At 41.4% G+C, this 22,897-nt stretch overlaps 1 protein-coding gene across 2 annotated transcripts in view; it reads left to right on the top strand.

Annotated features, from left to right (window-relative positions):
- The window catches only part of Swap70 (switching B cell complex subunit SWAP70), a 69,576-nt gene extending 51,376 nt beyond the window's left edge, over positions 1-18,200 (top strand). For both annotated transcript variants that reach the window (XM_078046500.1, XM_005326810.5), the window contains 6 exons: positions 1,684-1,865; positions 6,742-6,849; positions 8,493-8,659; positions 13,211-13,409; positions 14,567-14,663; positions 14,966-18,200. In XM_078046500.1, the coding sequence (XP_077902626.1) occupies positions 1,684-1,865; positions 6,742-6,849; positions 8,493-8,659; positions 13,211-13,409; positions 14,567-14,663; positions 14,966-15,072 (860 nt within the window). In that variant the 3' untranslated portion in view covers positions 15,073-18,200. The remainder of the gene's footprint in view (positions 1-1,683; positions 1,866-6,741; positions 6,850-8,492; positions 8,660-13,210; positions 13,410-14,566; positions 14,664-14,965) is intronic.
- Positions 18,201-22,897: the final 4,697 nt, after the last annotated feature.

Genomic DNA, 22,897 nt, shown 5'->3' with positions numbered 1-22,897 from the left:
AATTTGCATAATGAACTTGGGAGGAAATTGTAAATAGGAAATTTGAGGTTTTATTTACTGCTTAAAGCCCATGGAGTTTCCCCTTTTAGGACTATGAAGAATGTTAAAATGACTGTCTTGTTATGTTTTTGGTCATATGTAAAACAAAAGTGGAATTAATGCAGTAGTTTTTAAATACTTCAAGTGATTTTCAAGTCAATTATTAATTTCCAAAAGAATAATAATCTTAAGAACATAAACTTTGGAATTAATTCAAGTTAGTAAAGAATTATATGTGAGATTTTATTTTAAACTGAAAGGGGATTCCAAATAGTCTTGAACATAAATGAAATTACACTGCATTGGAATCTTGAGTCTACTTTCCTGGGTCACGTAACTTGAATGATTAATTCTGTAGCTGCTTTCTTCTTCTTTGGAATGGAGAGAATAATAGTGCCTACTTCTCAGAATTGTTGTGAGGATTAGAAGTTAGATGACAGATATACTTTGCACATTTTCAAAATGACATTCTTACAGAAGTTTTTGTGATAGATTGCAAACAATCCTATTGTCTATTAATTGGCTAATGGTTGAACAAATTATGATAGCATTACACAGTGGAACACTTTTGCAGTACTCATTGTTTAGTACTTCATGTATACTTTTGCGTGTGCAGTACTGGGAATTGAGCTGAGGGCCTTGAGTGTGCCAGGCAAGTGCTCCACTTGTATGCGCCACTGTTATGGATATTTGAGATAACTTATACAGATAAGTAAAGTGAATACACTGAGGCTCAAAGGACATGTTGTGTCACCATTTGTGTCAAAAGAAAGTAGAAGAGTTTATACATGTTCATTTGCTTAAAATACCCCAGGAAAAATACATAAGAAACTGTTAGCATTTGTTGCTAATCAGGCAGGAAATCCAGTACCTGGGGCATAGGAGTAAGTGGAAGACTTCCAAAATGTCTTTTAATGCTTTTGATTTTGAGCAATGTATATTAGTCAAGAAATAAAATTTAAGTAATTAAAAATTCCAGGAAAGAAATCAGGTTTATATGAAAATTAGATAATTTATGTAAAAGAAATGCATATTGAATATATATGCATCTTCCATGATATCCTTTGCATTCATTATATAATTTTTTTTCCTGTGCTGGGTATCACACTTACGACTCATGCATGCTAAGCAAGCCCTCTACCACTGAGCCACTTCCCTACTCCTAAATTTTCAATAAATGTCAGCTAATGTAATGTGATCTGTTATCTCAGGGAGATGGTTTTATAAGGCACAGATGAGGGACAGACTAAATACAGTTGGCTGCAGATCTGACATCAGGAACTTTGACTCCCTGCCCTTACTGTGCCTTAATCTTATTTAACTTTTAGCGAAGTAGAGAGAAGGGAGTTGAAAGTATTGTTAGAAGCTCTTAAAATATGTGCAGTACAGGTGTATCATCATGCATTTTTGGAGTTAGAAGAGACTTAAAAGATCATCTCTTATTTTATGATCTCATTTTGGAGATGAGGAAGCCCATGCTTCAAGAGACTGGATATTTGCTCATGGTCATAACATGGCTTACTGGCAAAATTAGAATCCACACTAGGTCTTCTGTCCTCTGGTTTTCTTCCTGCTGTGTCACTTGTATGGTAGACATGTAAAGAATAAAGTGTATTTCCCATTTTTCTCCACTACCTTTTGCAGCCATTCATTCTACTATCCACTTGTTGAAGCTGGGCAGCCCTCCACCACACAAAGAAGCCCGTCAGCGTCGGAAAGAAATGCGAAAGAAGCTATTGGCTGAGCAAGAGGAGCTGGAGCGGCAGATGAAGGAGCTCCAGGCCGCCAATGAAAGCAAGCAGGAGGAGCTGGAGACTGTGAGGAAGGTGTGTGTGGGCTCAGGGCTGGAGGAGCACTCTTCATTTCAATGCGAAGCCACAGCCACCTTACTTACTTTGGTTCCACCAACAGTAGGCTAATACAATTTTCAGGTGAGGTTTGGTGAACTGTGTTCTCAAGTGTATCCAGATCACTTGTGAGGCTCTCTGGTTTTCCCAGCCTTAATAGCATGAAGGTCTCAGGTCAGCAAAAACATCTCATTGACAAAGAAGATATATTTATTTAAAAAATGAGTAAATTTTAATTTTGTCAAAGAAAGATGTGAAATTTCATCCTTTTGGGAACATGAAGGCTATTTTGAGGTGACCACTGCAGGACCCCTCCCCCCAGCTCCCATGCACATTTATGAGTGTCTCCAAAGACTCTTAAAGTAGATTGAGGTTTTTATACTATTTGATGTCAGAGTTATAATCTAGTCAGTCAGCTTCTCTTTCCATCAAGGCTAGGTTGTCAAGTATTATAGAATGTATGGGATAGTTGGCACTCACAGGGTGACATTGTTCCCTTATAGAAGTGGCAGTGAGTCCCCCTTGTGTAGGCATGGTCTTTATTTGGGACATTTCAGGACTGAGCCTGTTTAACCATAAGCTTATAGACACCCCACCGCCTGCCTGCAATATCTTTACATATAGGGATAACTCATGGTTTGAGGGCTCACATTCCTCATGGGCTTCTCATGGGAAATGCCACACTGTACACTGAACCAAATAGACCCATAAGTATTTTCTAAAAATACATTTATAATCTTAGGTACTATGTGATCATACATCTTAGAAACAGCCATTACTAGGCAGCCCAGATACTTTACAAAAGCAGCTCCCTTGATTGCTCTTCTCTCCAAATCACTCTTATATCTTGCCTCTTTCTGCTACAAAACATTTTCCGTATCAAGTTCATTGAGAGGCTAGGCTGAGCACCTGCAATATAGACCCACTCTTTCCTCCCTTCTGTGCACACATTATAAATGAATGTTATGAGGGTAGAGATGAGGTGGGAAGCTGGGGTGTGGTTCCCTACTTTGTTAAATTTATGAAATAGGCCATACCTGAAGAGGAAAGCATAAAATATGTATTGTAAGTTATCATACAATTAATACCAATGAAACTACTACCAAGGTTAAGACAGAATATGGCCAGTATTTTTTATTATTTTTAGATTTAAGTAACAGAAGAGTATATTTTGACATATTATACATACATGGAGTATAAGTTATTCTAATTAGGATTTGCCAATATTTTGAAGCTTCCCCCCGCTTTTTAATTTTTAAAAATTTACAAACAGTTAAGATTAACAGTTTGTATGTTGTTTTTTTTTAAATTTTTAACATATGCTTGGATTCTTTTAACAGCCACGGACAGAATATAGAACAATTAATACCCCCAGAGAATTCCCTTGTGCTTCTCTTTTGTATTTAGACCTTGTCTTCACCTTTAAATCCTGGAAATCACTTATCTGTTTCTAAAAAAAGTACATATTAACCTCAGTGTTCTGCATTTAGTTTCATTGAATGTATTTTTGAGATCTCTCTAAATCAGTGTTAGGAGAGCTTCCTTATTCTTTTTGATAGCCTGACATTCTGTCATATAACTGTTTAATATTCCATTGCATGGCTGTGTCATTACTTATTTAATTGATTCCCCCATTGAGGAACATTTGGGTTGTTTTTATTCTTTTAATAGACAGTGCTGTAGGGCATTATCTTGAACCTGTGCCATTTTGTATATGTTCATTCATGTTCTGGTATCTCTGTAAAATAATTCTCAGAAGTAGAATTTCTGGGCCAGAAGTGTGAAATCCAGGCTGAGGGAACATCTGCCATCCTAAATGCTGCTGTTACTCCACAAGGTGAAAAGTATTCTAGGGCTTGGCAGTTAAGGGCTCCTGCCTAGAGATGTCCCATATCACTCCTATTTACAATATTTTAATCAGAACTAGTCACATATTTCTAATGAAAAGTCAGCTGTCAGGTTTACTGGGGTTCCTTGTGTGTGGGGACTAATTTTTCTTTTGCTGCTTTCAAGATTTTCTTTTCTGTCGTTGTCTTATAACAGTTTATTGTGATGTTTGTGGCTGTGGATCTCTTTGTATTTATCCTATTGAGTTTGCTGAACTTCTCAGGTTTGTAGGCTAATGTTGTCCCATCAAATTTGAGAAATTTTTAGTTATTTCTTCAAATTTTTTTTTCTTGGGCTGGGATTGTAGCTCAGCGGTAGAGTGCTCGCCTTGCATGTGTGAGACCCTGGGTTCGATCCTCAGCACCACAAAAAAAAAATAAATAAGTGAAATAAAGGTACTGTGTCCAACTATAACTAAAAATAAATATTTAAAAAAATTTTTTTTCTACTCCTTTCTCCTCTTTCTGCTATTTTTACTATACAGATGTTGGTGTTCATGATGATGCCCCACATTTCTCTAAGACTCTGTTCAGTTTTCTTCATTTTTTTTCTGTTCTAATTGCATAATTTATATAGATTTATTTTTCAAGGAGTCTTCTTGTAGCCCAAATATACTATTGAGTTTCTAGTGAATTTTTCATTTCAGTTATTGTACTTTTCAATTCCACAATCTCTTTTTGGGTCTTTTAATAATTTCTTTCTTCTTATTTATATTGTCTGTGGGATGGGAGGATATCATCATTTCTTCCATTACTCCTTTAAGCATAGTTTCCTTTATTTCTTTGAACATATTTATAACTGCTTTGAAGTCTTCTGGCAGATATTCATCCAGGCCTCTTCAAAGGCAGTTTCTAGTTCCTGTTTTCTTTTTCTTTTTGTTGTTGTTATTGTTTTTTCCCATGTATGGATTATGGTTTCCTGTTTCTTTTTCATGTTTTATAATTTTTTATAGAAAACTGGACACTTAATAAAACCATAGCAACTCTGGATTTTGATTCTAACACTCTCTGTCTTAGGGCTCATTTATTTGTTTAGTGACTTGGCTGGACTGTTTCCTGGATTGTTTTCTGATAGTGTGTTGCCTCTGTGCTTCTCAGAGGCAAGCCTTGGGCATGCACATAGTCACGTTGAGATGACCCCGATTTTAGCAGGGCTCTCTTTAGATATTTCTTTTTCTACTCTCTCTGTTAAGCCATCCACCTCTGTTGGTATCACACCAAACTGTTAGGTCTCAGTATTTCTGGTTGACTGTTCTATGTTTTTCACAATACCTTAGAGCCTAAATTGCCCCTTGGTCTGAATATTATTTAAATTCAGGTCTATATGTAGTCAAGACTAGTCCTTAAGATTTGTTCTTGCCATGTGAGGGGTCTGCCTAAGCTGTCTCTTCCCCTGGTTTTCTCTGTCAGGCTTTTGACTGGTCTGTAGTTTAGTTTGTTGCTCTCATGGAGCCACCAGCCTCCTCCTAATTCCTTACCACCAAACTCTCTGTTGTTATCAAGTGTCCTTAGGCTTATTCTTCTTCACAATTTCAAATAAAGTCACTTCCAAACATGTCTTTCTCCCTGGACAAAACTTCTGTGCAGCATTTTGGAATTTGTGGAGATAACAGTATACTCTGCTTGGAATAGCATTCCTGCTTTATGAGCCTGTCAATTGATGGGGGAAAGTGGCCTTTGGTCTTTGTTGCTTGCCTCTCCCTTTGTGAAGCTTCTGCCCCATAAATGAGTTGGGACAAGGATAATCAGATCTAGTCCTCTCAACCTGCCCACCCTGTGAGTGGGGGCTGAGGGAAAGAGAGCTCCAGATCTCTTAGCCATGCTTGCCTGGAATAGAGTTTCTGCAGCATAGAGCTGGGGAAGGTGAGGAATACTGGCTTCTATCCCTCCTAGGGAGTTGGTGCAGCCCTGGGCTGTGAATTGAGAGGAGAGGAGCCTTCAGTCTTAGTTTCATCTGCCAGAAGTGGATTGGGCAGATGGAATGTATTGTGTCCTAAAAGCTATAGACTCACTGTTCTTAGCTGAGATTTAGTAGATTTTTTTTTTTTGTCTTTTGTTTTGTGGTTCTGGGGATCAAGCCCAGGGCCTTGTGCATGCTAGTAAGTGCTCTACCACTGAGCTGCATTCTCAGCCCTTAGTAGATTTTCTTAGATAAATGTTCTCCATTTCTTTATGTGTTTAGGATAATTTCCAGAGACTTTAAGTGGTTGTTTCCCCATTTTTTTAATAAGTAATTTTATCATCTATTGTTCCACTGGGGAAATGATCCATGGAGCTCCTCAGGCCCCTCTTCTGGCAGTTGAGCTCTGGTAAAAATTTTAAGGAATAATGTGCAAGATAAAGAACTTGAAGATTAGGGGCTTGCCTTACACTTGTGAGGCACTGGTTTCAATCCTCAGCACCACATAAAAATAAATAAAATAAATAAAGATTAAAAAAAAAAGAACTGCAAGATTAGATCTAAACCTGGTGAAAAGAATTGTAAATGAAAATAATTCAGTGGCTGTACTACAACTTCCTCTGCAAAATATTATTCAGACATACCAGTGTTCATTCATGTCATTTATCAAATTTGTTTTGCATGTTAAAATTTGTTGCAAATTGCTGGGATGGAATTCCAATGGGTCTAACAGTTTTTATTCTTTTTTTTTTTTTTTTTTTGGTACCGAGGATTGAACCCATGGGCACTCAACTACTGAGCCACATCCGCAGCCCTTTTTTGTATTTTATTTAAAGACAAAGTCTTACTGAGTTGCTTAATGCCTTGCTAAATTGCTGAGGCTGGCTTTGAACTCTAGATCCTCCTGCCTCAACCTCCCTAGCTGCTGGGGTTAGAGGCATGTGCCACCGAGCCTGGCTTTATTCTATTTTTATTGAATGTTTGGCTTTACTCATAAGCTTGGCATTTTCTCTCAAATGTTCCACTGTAACAAATCTACTTTTCTGGGGATGGGTTTTTAATTGGGTAGAAACTGGAGGAAGCAGCATCTCGTGCAGCAGAAGAGGAAAAGAAACGCCTGCAAACTCAAGTGGAGCTACAAGCCAGGTTCAGCACAGAGCTGGAGCGTGAGAAGCTGGTGAGGATCCCATGGCTAGGGAGAGCTATGGCCTGAGTTCACTGGGCCAGCCTGATGAGGGGAAAGGGAGGCCTGGGAGGCTGGAGAAAGGCCATCTTCTTCTACTGACATGCAGTAATTACTGGGGAAATTATGTGTTCGTTCATTCCTTAGTCCTTTATTGAGCACCTCCTGTGTTCCAAGCACTGTGCCAAAGATATAAAGGTGAAAAATATGAATATTGTTTTAAAGACCTGCTAAGCAGATATTTATGGGATGGAATATTGAATGCTTGTGACTGTATGTCCTGATTTTTTTCCTGGGACTATCTTTGTCCTCTTGGTAAAATTATTATTAATATCTATTTTCATTCTCAGAAGTTATTTGGAAAATAAATAACTTTGAAAAAGTGAGCATAGATTTCATCACATTTCTCCTCTATAATGAACTATGAGGAGGGATCTTAAGTTGCAAGAACATCTGCATTTTGGTTTGCTACTCCTGGCAGCTCTGATTCATCCTAGAGGCCCCAAAGGTCCGAGTGGCTCCAGGACATCATCAGCTGGTTAATAGGTCTTGTTCTGTTGAGCCATGCTATGTGGGAAAGTGCGGAGCCCTATGCCTTTATGTGCTCATGACATTTCCTGTCGTCATTTAAAGCACTTGTTTGTGTTGTGAAAGGAAAGCACAGGGGCAGACGTGCAGTTGGGAGGTAATCATGCACTCACAGTGTGGAGGCCTAGCCTTTCTTCCTTTCTGTTCCTTCTCACTGAGTTGTAGTTTTCTCTTAAATGTAGTGGTTATCATATGGTCTTTCCTGGCTCTTTTCACTAGCTATTGCTAGTGAAAATATTTTATAAGCTGAAAAAACATCTGCTAACATTTATGATATTATATTTAGGATAATCTTTAAGGCAGAGATCAAAACTCTTACCCAGAAGTGGGGAAACCACACACTTTTTAAGGTACTGACTTAACTACTGGAGTTCTTCCCTGGCTAGAGGTGTCCTAGGGAGGGGAGAAGAGGGGTGACAGCAGGCAAATGCAGGAGGAGTCTCCTGCAGACCAAGTTTCCCTTCTCCATTTGTTTTCACGTATAGGTTGCTCTGAATGGGCAAAAGTTCATTCATTCCTTTCAGTGAAGACTGTTGTAAGAAGTTGTGGCTGTCAGAAAGGAATTTAAAGAGAAATTATGTAGGGAAACGGGTTTTTTTTTTTTTTTTTGACTTGACTCAAAAGGTGGAGTACAGCTTGGCGTGGTGGCATATGCCTATAGTCTAAGCGGCTTAGGAGGCTAAGGTAGGAGGATGGTAAGTTCAAAGCCAGCCTCAGCCACTTAGCAAGACCCTAAATAATTCGGTGAGACCCTGTCTCTAAATAAAATGTAAAAGGGGCTGGATAAGCGCCCCTGAGTAAAAAAAATGTGGAGTGGAAAGTATGAAAAATATACCAAAGCAGGAACACAGCATTTGGGTTGGAGTCTTTTACAGCTGGAATTGGATGTTGTGCTCTCATTTTTTTCATATTTAATTCAAGAACTGAAGGCAGTGGCTACCACACTGATGACCTGTGGGCAGCTCCCAGGATAGAGGTGGGGTGGGAGACTCCCCAAAGTTGAAGTCAGCCTGCATTTCAGCATGACCATGACCCTTTTATACCTTCAGATCAGACAGCAGATGGAAGAACAGGTTGCCCAAAAGTCCTCTGAACTGGAACAGTATCTACAGCGAGTACGGGAGCTGGAAGACATGTACCTAAAGCTGCAGGAGGCTCTTGAGGATGAGAGGCAGGCCCGGCAAGATGAAGAGATGGTGCGGAAACTTCAGGCCAGGTGCCAGATCAGTTTGCAGACTTTGCCTTTACATGTTTGGCTTGGACTGATGGTTTCTTGGGTCAGCTAATACTGGTGGAAGGAGAGGAGGCTCTCACTCTGGCAGTGACAGAGCTTATGTATTGTCCAGGCTGGATAGACTCTGGAGATTTGGCCTGCTAGTGTGTTTCTCTTCATCCTAGGGCACTGAAACCCTTGCTTAGGAAGCTAAAGAAGGACCTTATCTGTTTTAGAGCAGTCTGTGGGTATGTTTGATGGAGTCCTGTTAATCATACTCTAGAATATCCATGAGCCCAGATCAGCTTGGTGAGAAATTGACTTTTTCGTGTTGCAGACAAAAGACAGCCCTTAATATAGGGACAGGGCTGGGCTTAGGCCAGAGTTGCAGCTACAGTGCACATGCAGTTTCCATTTGGTCATTCAGAATAGTATTGTAGTAAGTACTACTTGAAATAGTAAAGTGGTTTTAATAGCAAAATGATTTTAAATGTAAATGTAACTACTATATGTAGCTCTCTGCACCAGTAAGCTAAAAGTTCAGTACAAAATTTAAACTTTTTCTTTGTGTACAAAACCTGTTTTTTGAATATAATTCTTTTCTTTTTTCTAAATTATTTTTCTTCTTAGTTTTTGGAACTTGAGATGGACAAATTTGCCCCATCTAGTGGTCATTTTTAAAATGTGGGTTCTTTCTTTCATGAAGTCCCTGAGTACTGGGCCTGATTCAGAGACTGACTGTCAGATTGGCAGTGGGGATTTGCACCTTGCTCCTCAGGATTGGCCTGGGTAGGAAAAAAACAAAGAAAGTCATAACAATATATCTACATTTGAGAATAAATATATTTTTGAAAAGGATCTTATTATATTGTCCAGGCTGACTTTTTAACTCTCAGATTCAAGTGACCTTCCTGCCTTACTCTCCCAAGTACCTGGAACTAATATACTTGGTCCTTTCTCTGTAGTGCCATAAGTTTCTCCAAGATAGCTTTTATAGTAAATTGTTTAAATGTAATAACTTTGACTTGAACCACCTGGGTCTTTTTAAAAAATATTTATTTTTTAGTTGTAGGAGTACACAGTACCTTTATTTTTTATTTTTATGTGGTGCTGAGGATCGAATCCAGTGCCTCACATATGCTAAGCAAGTACTCTACCACTAAGCCACACCCCAGCCCCCCATCTGGGTCTTGTAATTTTTTTTAATCATTAAAATTTTAATGTGTTGGGGCTGGGGATGTGGCTCAAGCGGTAGCGCGCTTGCCTGGCATGTGTGCGGCCCAGGTTCGATCCTCAGCACCACATACAAACAAAGATGTTGTGTCCGCTGAAAGCTAAAAAATAAATATTAAAATTTTTTTTTAAAAAAAATTTAATGTGTAACCCTGAAGGTTATCTAGGTGCTTTTGAATGGAGACTCAGAAGAAAAATGTTTTAATGTGTGGAAAAATCAAGCATTGAAAAGTTCTGGAGGCTGAGCCATGTCCCACTGTAATTTTTACCCACTGAAATTTTGGATCTCTAAGGTCTAGGAGCATCCTTGGTCATGTCTGCATTCCTAGTAACCAGTGCAGTGCCTAGCACATGCTGAGTGCCCAAAGGAATACTTTTTGAATGGATGCATGGATTGAAGTTTTACCTACTGTGGCCTTGTGGACCCAGCGTCTGTCTTCCAAGTGTTATAAATACTTTTCTATGTGTTTGAAGGCAGTTAGGGACTGGGTTCCAGAGTGAGGTGTGGGTACTGATTCCCAGATATGAAACTTTGTAGCTGTGTACTTTTAGAGAAGTGCTTCACTACTTTGAGCCTTCAGTTCCTTATCTATAAAGTAAAGTAACTGCCAACTCTGTAGGGCTGTGAAGATGAAATGAGATATTTTAGGCATAGTGTTTAGCATAATGTTTGTGGGCACACAGTATAAGATGCGTTCTGTTCCTTTATCTGATTTGCTGGGGAAGATACTTCATGTATATAATTTCAAAATAAGCATTCAAAAAGATGTTGACAGGCTACAGTGATAGTTTTAGACTAATAAGATAGTTTAAAATATCAAAGAACAAGTACTGGCCTAATAGCAGTTCATTTGAAAGATCCAGGGTTTCACTTCCCTGTGATGTGGTTGCCAAAACCTCAGGTACTATTAGGCAGCTTTAATAAATGTGAAGTGTGCAGAGCAAATGAAGTAATAGTCTCACAGTAATAACGTGAGCTGTTGTTTACTCAGCACTTGCTACATGGCAGCCATGTAAGTACCTTACATGCATCATCACATTTGATTCATCAGCACACCTCTGATGGTAATTCTTTTTTTAATTTTTGAGACAGAGTTTTGCTGTATTGTCCAGGCTGGCCTCAAATTCCTGGGCTCAAGTGACCCTCCTGTCTCATGCTTCCAAGTAGCTGGGACTATGTGTGTGTATCACCATACCTGGCTATTCTTTTCTTTCTTTTTAAATAAATGAGGAACCTGAAATGCAAAAAGAGAGTGAGGCACTAGACTTCATTCATGGGTTTGTTTGCAAACCACAGAAACTGGCTTGAATTAGCTGAAGCAATAAAATAATTTATTGAAAGGTTCTTAAGTAGTTTACCAGTTCCACAGAAAGGCAGGTGGGCAGGCTTTGAACACTAGCAGCAACCAGGCTGGGAAAATTCATTAACCTGGACTACAGCTCAAACCAGACCTGAGAAAGGACACCACACATTGGTACTGGGTGACAGTAGTACCATTTCTTCTGCTGCCACTCTACACTAGATAATTGCTGCCACCAGCAAAGTAAATTCTGCACTGTCTCGGATTCTGTGTGTCAGTAGTTTCTGAGTCAAAGTCCAGGAAAGGCATCTGTTTAGCCAAGCTCAGCCCTTGTCTTCCCTGTGCCCTGGTTTCCAAGGAGCAGAAGGGTAGCTTTCTGGCCTGGGGCATCTATAGTGGGAGATAGCTCCACCTCTCATCAAGATTCCTCCCTAGACACCTGAGAGACAGAGTTCAGGTGCTGGGCAGCACAATCGCCCAGAAAATGTCCATTTTCCTCCCATATTTTATTATTAGACTGAAGAAACAGCCCTTCTAGTCTTGCTCACTGTTTATCCCAGTTCCTAGAGGAGCACTTGGAAGGTGTATAACAAATTCAGATTGAATGAGGGCATAAACTGTACACTGTTCAGACTACATCTGCAATGCTTTATTCAGCTGTGTACATCTTACTCCAAGAGAATTGAAAGGAGTTAGTGTGTGTCTCAGGAAGGATATTGCATATGGACACCTGGCCCCATCCTTGAGCTGGATCTGGTCTACTTGGGGAGGCATTCTTAGCAGGAAGGAGAACCACCTTCCTGTGATGAAGGGTGATCATGGCAAAGAGGGAGCAGATTGATCATTTGTAGAATTAGGGATAGTGGATGGGGAAGCTCATGTTGGTATAAGAAGGAACTTTCTAACGATTGAAGCTGCCCATAGATATACTGACTGACTTATGAGAGTGTCAGTGGCCCCTTGGCTAGGGTATTGCAGCAGAGTTGGACAGTCATCTTTGAGAAAGGCTTGGAGGGAGTTCTGTTGTTGGCATGGATGGGAGCTGGGGCTTCAGGAGTCAGGGTCAGGCAAGGGCTATGTGGTCTGTTATTCTTTTTCCCTTGAAGAGCGAATGCTGTAGTAACTGACTTGCCATGTGAGTTGAAATCATGTAGCTCGCTATGAGGTCCTGACCAGGCCTGGCATCTCAATATACCATCTGCACTTGGAGTGCAGGTTTGGGCTATGTGCTGGTTTATGTTTTTAAACACTTACGCAGCTGGGTAATCTCAAATGGGTAGCCTGTTATTGAAAATAACATTTTGGAGTCATACCTACTTAAGGTTGAAATCTATTATGACCTATGCAACATAGTTGTAAACCATTGCTTTATCTATAACTTGGGGATAATACCTTGCAGGATTGTTGGGGGATTAGCAATAATGAAGTTAAAGTGTCTGGCATGTAGTAATTGTTCAGTGAATAGAATCTATTATTCTCCTTTGTGTCAGTCAGCTCTTTCTCCCTTCATCTGTATTACTTTAATTATCAGTTTTATTTTTTTCCCCTTGCTAATAGGTCTTTATTAGGTGAAGAAATATTTAAAGGTGTAGCAACCAAATTTCAAAACTTGGTCCCCTGCATCTGGCAGGTAGATGACCCAAAGCCTGGTCCTCTTTACTGGTTGTAAAGGGCATGTCACTTCCCCTTTGGGCCTCACTTTCTTCAACTCTAAAATGTGAACGTTAATATCACCTAAGTTTACTGTGAAGATTGATAGAGAAAGATTTGATTCTTAGCTCAGTTTCTGGCACACATTCAGCTTTGCATAAATGTTATTTTCCTTCTTTTCAAAAAATGGTGAAATAGGGGGTTGTTTACTAACTTTGTGAACACTAACATCTCTGGCTCCCACTTTCCTTTTTGTGACATAAGAGGTACATTAAACGACCTTGAATATTCTCTTTTGAAATTCTTCCCTCATTGCTAGATTAGGTGTGGTGCCTGGGCAGAGGTGATCTAAGTCTCCTTTGCATTGCAGGTTGTTGGAGGAAGAGTCTTCCAAGAGGGCAGAACTGGAAAAGTGGCACTTGGTACAGCAGCAGGCCATTCAGACAACAGAGGCAGAGAAGCAAGAGTTGGAGCACCAGCGTGTCATGAAGGAGCAGGCCCTACAGGAGGCCATGGCACAGCTGGAGCAGCTTGAGCTTGAGCGGAAGCAGGCTTTGGAGCAGTATGAGGTGACTGGGCTGGTCACCGTACACTCTTAAATTTGATTCCTTAAAAACATTGTTCAGGGGGCTGGGGTTGTAACTCAGTGGTAGAGCGCTTGCCAAGCATGTGTGAGGCACTGGATTCGATCCTCAGCACCACATATAAATAAATTGATTAATTAAATAAAGGTATTGTGTCCATCTAGAACTAAAATTTTTTTTTTAAAAAACATACTTTTCTTGGGGTGGGGTCGGTAGTGCTGGGGATTGAATCCAGGGCCTTGTGCGTGTGAGGCAAGCACTCTACCAACTGAACTATATCCCCAGGCCCTCCCACCTCCGAAACACACATTGTTCAGAAAAACATTGTTTAGTAATATTTATCTGTTAGTACACAGCTGTAGCAAGAATCTTAGCTGTAGAAAGGAAAGAGGGAAGTTTTTATAAGAGATAAGGTGTATCCTTCAGAGTCTACTCAGGAGACAGAAACTACATAGTAATGTGAGCAGCAAAAGTTTAATATATATACTTATAAACATAACAGGGGATTACCTACCAAGAGTGGCAGATGCAAGAAACAGCTACTGCCTCTAGGCTGAGGCAAAGCACTGCAGGAGTCCCTTGCTCCTGGCCCCTGACTCAGCACTGTGATCCAGGTCTTCTTGGGAGACACCACAGTGGCAGAGAAGTGGCTGAGCTGCTAGGCCAGCAGAACTCCCAGGGAAATTGTTCCTAGGCACTGGTCACTCCAGGGAGATGCCACTAAAACCCACTGGGATGACAGCACAAGTGTCCTGAGTGCTAGCTTCCTTCCTTCAGCACCTGTTACTATCAAAACTGAAATGGAGCCAGCTAATGAAGGAGAATTATTCTAGTTAACAAGGCAGTGAAGGGTTATTTGGAGCTGAGAGTGATGGAAGTGGTGGAAGGGTAGGCGTTAGTACCAGGTGGCCTGGGTTTTAGTCCTGGCTCTGCCGCTTCCTCCTGTGTGACTTAGGCAGGTTGCTTAACCTCTGGTTTCTACTGCTGTACCCTGGGATAACAACAGTTCCTGCTTCTTAAGAGTGGTTATTAGAGTTTAATGAGATAACCCATGAGCACATAGTAAGTAACTAGTTGTTGTTATTTGATTCTCGAACTACTTACTATGTGTCTGCAAAATCCAAACTCCATTCTTGTTTCAGGGGGTTAAAAAGAAGCTAGAGATGGCAACTAATAAGACCAAGAGCTGGAAGGACAAAGTGGCCCATCATGAAGGATTAATTCGATTGATAGAACCAGGTAATAGGTTTTTTGAAGTAATCATACATTAATTTTAATTTTGTTTTATTTGTGTATTTGAATTGTGCTTAAAAATCATTTTTGGCCCAAATGTATAAGCCCTAAGCTGTTTAGAGTACATTTCTCTTGGGCCCAGATAGTCTCCTTTATGCACAGCTTCTCATCTTTGGCTGGTATGACTTTTTTAGATGTTCCTCAAAGAAGAAATAAGGTGAAAAGTTAACTATTTTGTCCATGGAGAAATGTTAATGTAAACTGAAGAATGTAATACTACCTGTGTTTAAAGCATGTTTGTCTTTTAGGTTCAAAGAACCCTCACCTGATCACTAATTGGGGACCTGCCGCTTTCACCCAGGCAGAACTGGAGGAAAGAGAAAAGAACTGGAAAGAAAAAAAAACCACAGAGTGACTACTCCTGACAGAAGTCCCCTCAGTTATGCAGATGCCAAGTGTGGCTGGAGAGCTTTATGCTAAAGACAAAAGAAACTGGCTTTGCTGCTTCTAACTCCTTTCTTGGTGACTCTAATGGGGTCAGTGTGCTAAGGAGCCTTCCTGCAAATGCAAGCTTCTCTGAAAAGGACAAAAAAAAGTCAATGTTGTCAAGCTCTTTATTTACTCTCTTTGAAAACTTCAGCTTCTGAAAATTGCATTAGACTCAGATTCTCTTCTGAGAGAGGCAGAACACGGTCAGCTCTGTATCTGCAGGGTTGAGAGCATGGGGTCTGAGTGCTCAATATCTCTGGGGAGTCAGAACCTCTTTGGACTGGGTGCCAGCTCTTCCTTTGGCAGCATGTTTCCTTCTTTGTGTGTTTTAAGTGAGATTGGCCTGTCTTCTTGGCATCCGTGCCAGTTGAACTGGCAGGCCTTTGACCATAGGTGCTCTGATGGATAGGTCATGGAGTCTCTGCCATTTCTCAATCATCCTTCTGGATAGATCTGGCAATTGAGGTTTCTTAGCCTATACTGAGATAGTTCTTTCCCTAAGCATCATACATTTGGCATGTATCATTCCCATTTCCTTTCCCTCACCTCAAAGAAAAACATCCTCTTGGCTCATACTCAACCTAATTCTATCTCGGGTGTTCTCTCCCCTTCTCTTTAGCAAATGATGTGCTACTAGGGTACATCATGCAGTAAGAGGATTATGTTGAGTGTAGAAAAAAGCTAATTTGAAATAAAAATTATTTGGTTAATTTATAAAGCAGATTATATGCACATGGGCAGTGGGAAGTTGCCCATGTGTGTAGTTAGATTTAAAATGTTATAAAGGGGGCAAAATGTCATGAGGATGATAACATGTCATTGTATTAGCCCAACCGTAGCTCTCATTAGGAGGGCAGCTTTTCTGCCTTTTCCCTTCCTGTGTATATCAGGGAAGAAATATCCAGTATAAATAAGTGTAGCAAGGAAATTGGGATCAGAGTTTAATTTGAAAAGAAAATTAAGGAAGTTTCTCATGTATTATTTGTTTTTGAGTAAGAATATTTATGAAGTCAAGCCTTCCAACACTAGTTATTAATTTATAAACATCAGTAACTCCATGGAAAGCCATGATGCTTAAAATTGAAAAGCATAAATATGGTGGTAGCAGGGCGTGGTGGAATGTGCCTGTAACCCCAGAGACTCAGGAAGCTGAGGCAAGAAGATCACAAGTTTGAGGCTAGTCTATCTCCAAATAAAAAAAAATAAAAAGGGCTGGCAATGCAGCTTGGTGGTAGAGTGCCCCTGATTTCAGTCCCCAGTACTGAAAAAAGAAGGAAAAGGGGGCGGGGGGAGAACAAACAGGGGTAATTCAGTTGTCACACAAAGGCAGAATTCAGCCTCATGGTTCCGGTCCTCACCAACAAGCATTACATGAAGTTCTTTAAGTGCTTACATAACAGCAGTGAGGAAGCGATTCTAAAAAGATGTGTACATCTAGAGTGGATGGTCTTAAGAGATTTCAGTGCATATATTTATTTACGTGAGTGGAAACTGGAATATAATTCCACATATCTTTTATGACTGGAAAATATTTACCAATGAAATGGTCTTTAGAAATTTGTCTTAAGGACTGTTTGATAAAAATATAACTTTATTTAATGATCTCTTATAGTTGTCTTTATAAAATTTAGATTTTTATCTAAAATATCTTTTATATTATGCCTTCCAAATTTAACAGTTATTCTGGGTGTTGTTTTCTGCTGAGCCACTTATAAGTATTGTTATTTTATTCTGTCACTGGCAGATATATTAGACCAACAGGAATGGAACCTTTCTTGTGGTTTGATTTATCACACTAGGGAACCCCAATCTCCCTCATTACGGATGAGGAAAAGATATTTTACAAAGAAGCCAATGAGCCATGTGACATCTCTGGGGTAGAAACAGTATGGACTTGGATAGCCTGTGCATGGGGTGGGTGGAATGTGTGAATTTCTGCTTTTGAGAAGTGCTGAGATAGGCCATATATATCCTTGCAGAATGTCCCTTCTTAAAATCCAGCTTGTTGCATAGCTGCAACTGAAAACATGACCTGGGGTTAGCTCCTCCATTCCTGTCTCCAGTGGACCTCACTTTGTGGCCTGGGCCATGAGCCTGAAGATTGCTTGTTTTCTGGGCACATGTGGGCCTTGACTTGACTAAGCAGTCACTCCTAGGGTGGTGCAAAAAGTTTGTATTTATTGCATAGTGTCAACATCCTGGCTTCCATGGCACTACATCCAGGAGGGAAGAGCCCCTTTAAACAATGGTAAAACGGCAGCACAGAAATGAACTCTGTCAGTCCTATTTGGGATGATATTTTTATATTAATCAAATTCCTCCTAATATTTAAAATGGTTTCAGCTGTCAAAATACCTATAGACCGACCCCTTGGTTTTACTTTTGTAATTACTGTACAGAAAATTTCAGGAGTGTTTGAATGCTTGTCATAATCAGGCCTTTTCCTTAATACATAGACATGATCATTTCCAGGAATTATACCTGAAAAAATTTTTAAAAAGATGTTTTGTTATTTGCAATATGGACAGGGAACAAAATATAATTTTCAAACATCATTATCTAAACATTGTGTAATGTAATGTGCTCAACTTTCTTAATTTTTTTGCTAATTTTTCTAAGATATATTAAAAGTTTTTTGTATTTTTTTGTTTGTTTGTTTTTGTAGTAAAATGGACCCAGTAAGAAAATCAAATGTGCCAGAACATCATACATTTTAAACTGTCTAGTTTAATAAAACAATGGGGTACAGTTGTGTGTCTGTATGTGTATTTTCATATAATGAAATGGACTTTGGTTTGGGGATACTTCCTGAAAACACTGAGTTTAGGGTTAAGACCCCAAGAAGTTAGCCTCTTGTTTGGTGTTTTGAGTCACAAATGTGGGGAAACCATGGGTGATGTGTCAGCTCACAAGTGGGAACTTACAGAGATGATGTCTCCCTCATTGTTGCTCTTACCTCCAAATCCCCTTACCTTTGTTTTCTCAGATTTTCTTTCCATGTCTTTCAGTGTTTCCTTCACCAGAATAAACAATGTGGTTTTTTGTTTTGTTTTACGTGGTTGCCTACATTAAAACGCCTGCAATGGGTGAAGCAAGCCCACTCAGTTCAGCTTGATTATGTATTCGGAAGCTGATTTTTCCCTTTTAGAGCAAGGGAGAGAAGTAGAGGTTGGTGTTTCTATAAACACTTTCTTAAACAGTGGTTCTCAACCAGGAGCAGGTTTTCCCTCTGGGGGACATTGGCAATGTCTGGAGGGATTTTTTTTTTTTTTTTTTTTTGGTTTTCACAGGTGGTAGGAGTATTGCTGGCAACTAGTAGGAGAGGCCAGGAATGCTGCAAAACCTCCTACAATGTGCACACCAGCTCCCTGTAACTGAAATATCTGGCCTAAAATGTCAGTAATGATGAGATTAAGAAATCCTGCTCTGCAGAAAGGCTGGTTCTGTTGTCTAGAACACAGCAGGCTTTGGGAGTCAGGGTTTCCCTTTGAAGAGTCCTAGGCGTTGACAGTGATCACTTTGGTGTAAGTGGAGCACACCTGGAAGAGTTTATTCAACTTTCTATAGAAATGTCTATGGATATTGTGTTATCCAGAATACAATAGTCTTAGAGTCAGGGTTTCCCCCACTGGGTCTGCTGTGGTCTGAATGTCTCCCCCAAGGTGCTTCTAATGGAAACTTTGTCCCCAGCTTTAGTAGATGTTATTGGCAGGTGGTACTTAACACTATGTGATCAGGCCACAAGGACTCTGCCCGAGTGAGTGGATTAGTGTTAGCATGAGAATGAATTTGTAAGAAAAGCATTCTGGGCCCTCATCTCCTGTCCTGCCTCTGACCCTGGGGTGATGCAGCGGGAAACCCCTCACCAGATGTGCCACTCTCCAGCTTTCAGAACTGTGAGGGACAGCTTACTCTTCTTCATAAATAACTTAGTCCTTGGTCTTCTGTTTTAGCAGAGAAAGGACTAAGTCCTGGGAGTCGCTGACCCTTCAGTGTAAATGGGGGCCCCCTGGAAGGGAGACTTCGTTCTGAGAGCTGGCAGAGAACCTGGAGTGGGGCACTGGGCAGAAACGGAGACCTTTCAACAGAGATCAGAAAGGAATTGCTCTGTAGGTTTTATGTGACAGTTTTATTATTTTCCCCAAATTTCTTCTAGGGGCATTATAATTATACATAATAGTGGGATTTATTGTCACACATTTGTACATGCACATGATAAACAAGAGCTTTGTGTATGTTTTAAAGTCTTTGTGATATGGGATGCTTAGGTGTGAAGGGTAGGAGCTGCCTTGGCCCTGAGTTCTCCCCTTTGAATGTGAGGCACAGGGCGGGTCTGAGGGCTCTGCCTGCTGCTGGTGGAGTGAATGTGAATATTTGCTGCCCCGGCAGTGAGGTGTCCTACACTGCACAGGTGCTTGTCCTAACTGGCAAAGCTCTAATTTTACCTGCAAAGTAATGCCAACAGGTACAACTGCCCCAATGGGCTGAGGGTCAGGTGAACAATGCTCGGCCTCAGGAAAGAGGTGCTGGCTCCACAGCTCCCGCCAGTGTGGAGTCAGTGTGCACAATTTGTTGGAAGAACCAGTCTTGAGAATATTGAGGTATTCTTAAGGAATACCTGTTTTCTCTCTCACACCCACTACTCCTTTATGTTCAATTCAAGACTGTAAAAGTCACCTTTCAACTTTCAGAGGCTATTCAGCAACATCTACTAAAGCTTAAGACAACTACCTGCGGCCCAACAGTTCCACCCGAGAGAAATGAGACCTGTGACCACCAAAGGCTCATAAGAGAATTCATAGCAGCTTTGTTTAAAATAGCCCCAAACCATAACCAATCCAAATCTCCATTAGCAGAGGCAAATGACCTATGGATACTACACTTCAGTTAAAAGAACCTGTTATTAAGAGATGCAGCAACATGGAGGAATCCCACAGACATCCTCTGGAGCAAAAGCCACACATGATAGCACACACTGTATGATTCCACTTATATTCCTTTCCAGAAGTTGAGACATGAATCTGGATTTTGAAGTGAGAAGTTACCTAGGGTAGGTGGTGGTGGTGGGAAACGGCACAAGGGAACTTTCTGGCATGCTGGAAATGATGGTGGTTACATATGTAGATGTCTGTTGGCTGACAGCAAGTGCTATAAAGCATTCCATTATAAGACTAAATCGAAATTTATTAATAAATTTTTTAAAAGCCTATTGTCTGGCTGCAGTGGTGCATGCCTGTAATCCCAGTGATATAGGAGACTGAAACAGGAGGATCACAAGTTCAAGGTCAGCCTCAGCAAATTAGCAAGACCCTGTCTCAAAATAAAAATTCAAAAAGGGCTGGGGATATAATTCAATGGTAGAACGTCCCTGGTTTCCCCTGCCCCCCTCCCAGTACTGGGAGGGGAGGGACTTTAAAAAATTCTTAACTTTGGACCCAAGATTTGCGAGTGTATTGGCTGAAACCTCTAGAATGCTAAAACTGGCTGGTCCCTAGAGATCAGCTGGTCCAGGACGTTCTCTTAGCAGAGAAGGACGTAGCATGCCAAATCCATACTGAAATTCCTGACCCTCTTCTAAGATGCTGCTCCTTACACCACCTGCCTTCTCTCAGGTCCCCCCCCCCCTTACACTAGGATGTTCAATCATTTTATTGCTCAGTGAATTGTCATGTCCATGCATCACTCCTACAGGAAGGGGAGAACTTTGACCCTTTTTAGTCCTGTATTCAGCTTTCATTGACCCTTTTGGGGTTGCTGAGTCTTTGGCCCTGGGTAGTGGGTACATTTGTGGTGGACACTAAATTCCAGCCCTGGGCTTGACTCAGCCTCCTTTTCCTGTTTCCACCACACAGATGAATTCTATAGTCTCACAGGGCTGTCCACCACAGGAATGCAGGCCTTCCTCTTTGTTTATGCCATCTCCTCCAGAGCAGTCCACAGGCCAATGGAGGGCCAGCAGCACTGTGGGAGAGGGCCGAGGGAAGCTCTGCCCAGCCCCCATGCCCTGTAGCCCATCCTTCTTCCCCATCTGAAGTCCTCTATCCCGTCCCAATTCCTGTCCCTGCCTCTCTCCTTTGGGCAACATTTTTTGCTTTGACCAGGAGCCCAGGCTGGGTTTGAGAGAGCAGCCTCTCTGAAAGCCATTTCCTGTGTTTTTCTTCCTCTGCTCTCAGTCAAGAGCATCCCACAGGGATGCCATCCAGCTCCCCCAGGAAAACTGTCTGTCACAGACAGGTTTGGGGGCTACCAGGACTGCTGTCACCTCTATGTTCACTTGTTCTCCAGCTCCCCTGGAAGTCCTGACAATGAAAGAAGAGTCATTGTCCCCAGCTGCTAAACTGGGGTCTCTCTTGGATTGGAAGGCGTTTGTGTCTGAAATATTTGTTCACAGGGAACACATGGGCTATCCAATATATATATATATATATATATATATATATATATATATATATATATATATATATGAGCTCCAAAGCACCTCAGTACTCACTGTGGTTAGCTGGCAAATGGCTGCAGGACAGTGAAGGGACTCTCAGAGCGGGCAGTGCTTGCACCTCCCTCCCTGGCCCCAGTCTGGCCTTTGGAGTACTAAGCTAAAGGAGCCTGGGCTTCAGAGTCAAACAGACCTGAGTTCTAGTCCTGCTTCCACCTCATTGTGTCACCCCAAGTGGATTGGATGCAGGTTGTGCATTCTCAGAAGGGTACAACACAGGTGAAGCCCCTCTCAGAGTGTCACACTTGGAAGGACACTGGCCATCTGCCCCTCCACGGTACTGAGGCGCACTCCCTGCCCCATCTGATGTTTTGTTAGGGTACATTTTCTTCAGAGAGTCACATGAAGGGGACTTTCCATCTCTGCTGGGTCATAGAGTGGGGATTTTGGTTGGTGGACTGGTAAGTTCTGAGAAAATCCAGCAGGTGACGGTAGGTTGATCATGCAAGGCTTCTGGGGAGTTAGGGAAATACCTCGGGTGCTTGCTGTATTCCCAGGCAGGTCTGCAGCTTCTGAGGTGACCTGTTAAGGCATGTATTTGGCCAATGTCTGAGTAGGTAACTGAAGAAATGAGGTCCCAGGGTGAGGTCAATGGCCCAGAACACCCCACCTCCCTAGCCACACTGCTCTTTGCAAGGTCCCAATGAGGCTGCAGAGGGGATCTCAAGGGACTCTGGCTGCCACCTCCCATTAGACCCCCAAGCCCAGGCCTCTACTCCCTGTTCAGGGGTCCTGTGTTTTCTTCCTTGGTGGCCGTGCAGTTTCTCTCATGGTGGCAGGACTATTCTCTCAGCATCCAGGCTCCACCAGGCTCATTCCTCGCCCCTGGGATGCTTTTGCTGTTTCTGCCTCAACAGCTGCAGGGACCCTGCGCTGAGCTCCCAACTTCTCATCGATGTTTACCCAGCACATGTGCTAAGTAGGTCATGGCAAATGCTTTTGAATGTTCCATTTCTAATATCAATGTCTTGCCTGAAAATATGTTCTGGAGCTAGCCCTGGGGGGGGAGGGGGACTTTTGAGTTTGAATCAGGTTGACCTACACCTCAACTCTTCTCTCAAGAGTGTCTGGTCTACTTGGAGATCTGCCCCACCCTACCAAGAGGATGGGGACAATTTTTCCTTAAAAAAATTAATCCCAGCACACGTGAAAAATGGACCATCAACCCTGTGCCTCAGGTCCTACTCTGTTTCTCTTGGGGAGTCCTGGGAATCTTCATGCAAACAGTTATTAGGAAGCCAGAGATTTCTAGAATTTC

This window comes from Ictidomys tridecemlineatus, chromosome 4, assembly GCF_052094955.1.
Source record: "Ictidomys tridecemlineatus isolate mIctTri1 chromosome 4, mIctTri1.hap1, whole genome shotgun sequence".
NCBI classification, from domain to species: Eukaryota; Metazoa; Chordata; class Mammalia; order Rodentia; family Sciuridae; genus Ictidomys; species Ictidomys tridecemlineatus.
This window is presented reverse-complemented; position numbering and strand designations above follow the sequence as displayed.